The sequence below is a fragment of the Condylura cristata genome, unplaced genomic scaffold, assembly GCF_000260355.1.
Source record: "Condylura cristata isolate star-nosed mole 26May11 unplaced genomic scaffold, ConCri1.0 scaffold00002, whole genome shotgun sequence".
Taxonomy (NCBI): domain Eukaryota; kingdom Metazoa; phylum Chordata; class Mammalia; order Eulipotyphla; family Talpidae; genus Condylura; species Condylura cristata.
In genome coordinates, this window is record NW_004567103.1 from 2,787,261 (window position 1) to 2,788,613 (window position 1,353).

At 68.5% G+C, this 1,353-nt stretch overlaps 1 protein-coding gene across 1 annotated transcript in view; it reads right to left on the minus strand.

Moving 5' to 3' along the window:
- Positions 1-1,353, minus strand: part of CHRND (cholinergic receptor, nicotinic, delta (muscle)) — an 11,789-nt gene that overhangs the window by 7,354 nt on the left and 3,082 nt on the right. Inside the window, exons 5-7 of the mRNA XM_004674767.1 lie at positions 1,232-1,345; positions 811-870; positions 352-448 (exon numbers count right to left, since the gene is read on the minus strand). Coding sequence (XP_004674824.1) covers positions 352-448; positions 811-870; positions 1,232-1,345 — 271 coding nt within the window. The remainder of the gene's footprint in view (positions 1-351; positions 449-810; positions 871-1,231; positions 1,346-1,353) is intronic.

Below are 1,353 nucleotides of genomic sequence, written 5' to 3' on the forward strand. Positions count from 1 at the left end.
GTCCCATCCCAAGAAAGCTCATGGTCTCTGCAGATCACAAATAGCATTTATTAAGGCAGCTGTGGTTTTCTGAGGTCACGTCTGGGGAAACACACTGCCCGCGAGCCCCAACCCCCAGGCCAGTCACTGTGGGGGTGGTCGCCGGTCATTGTGCTCCCCGAACCTCTCCAGCTGTTGGTGGCTCAGACCTGAGGCGAGGCTGCCTGGCTGGGGAGGTCTGAGGGGTGAGTGGGTGGGGGCCCCCTCCCTGCAGCCTGCCTCACACCCACCCCGGGCCCTGGGTTTCTGCGTCTGCCAGAGCAGCCCAGCAGAAGGCGCGCAGGGCCTGCACCAGCAGCCGCGGGAGCCTACGGGCAGCTGGCTCCAGGCCCACCAGCTGCCGAAGACCGCCGGCCGGCACCGGGCTGGGAAAAGCCGTCAGCGTCTCGGAGCCGCGGTCAGCCAGGGCCTGCAGTGGGAGGAGGAAGCTCAGGGCCCCACACCCCCACTCCTGACCCCCAGAGACCCTCACAGACCCACCTCCCTTCCGAACTGCCCACCCAGCACACCCCCAGGCTCACCCCCCAACCTCCGCCGCACCTTCCCACTCACCCAGTGCCCCAGTGCACACAACGCTGCCCCCACCCGTCCCTTGGCCCCTCCCATCTCGGCAGGGTCCTGTGGGGCGGAGGGTCCTCCCTCCTTCCGAGGAGGCTGGCCCTCCCCGGCCCTGTCCTCTAGGTCAGTCTTGTGAGGCCACCACGCTGAGGAGAGGCGTCCCGGGGGCCGGGACCTGCCTGAGGGAAGCCCACTGACAGGCATTCTGGGCACCTGCAGGACCCAGGCCTGGCTGTCCAGGAGGGTGGCCAGTTTCGGCCCCCCGCAGGCAGCCTACAGGGCAGCAAGAAGCCCTGGGAATAAGCCCGCTGAGGCCAGCACGGAAGCGGGGTGGGGGGTTCCCACGTGTGCATCAGACGCCCCCCTCCACGGCTGACTTCTCAGGGCACAGAGGGGAAACTGAGGCCCAGGGAGACGGTGGGACTCAGAGCCAGAGCAACTTCGCTGACACTGGCAAGGGCCCAAACAGTCATCGGCCCTAGTGAGGGGCCGGGGTAGAGGGAGCCTTCCCAGGCCCCACGGGGTAACTTCGCAGCCCAGCCCCAAGGGGGCCTGGCACCGGGAGGGAATCCCTCCAGTCCCCGCCAGCCCTTGGCCTGCTCCTCTGGAGATGGCCGGCGGGGGGCGCCATTACCGTTAGCGTCCCGGCTGGGCTCAAGTCTCCTTTGCTGGGACTTGACGCCGGCAGCTGGGTATCCTGGGGGGACGCCGGGTTAGGAGGCCGCGGGGGCTGGAGGAAGCGCAGGGCCTGGGCCC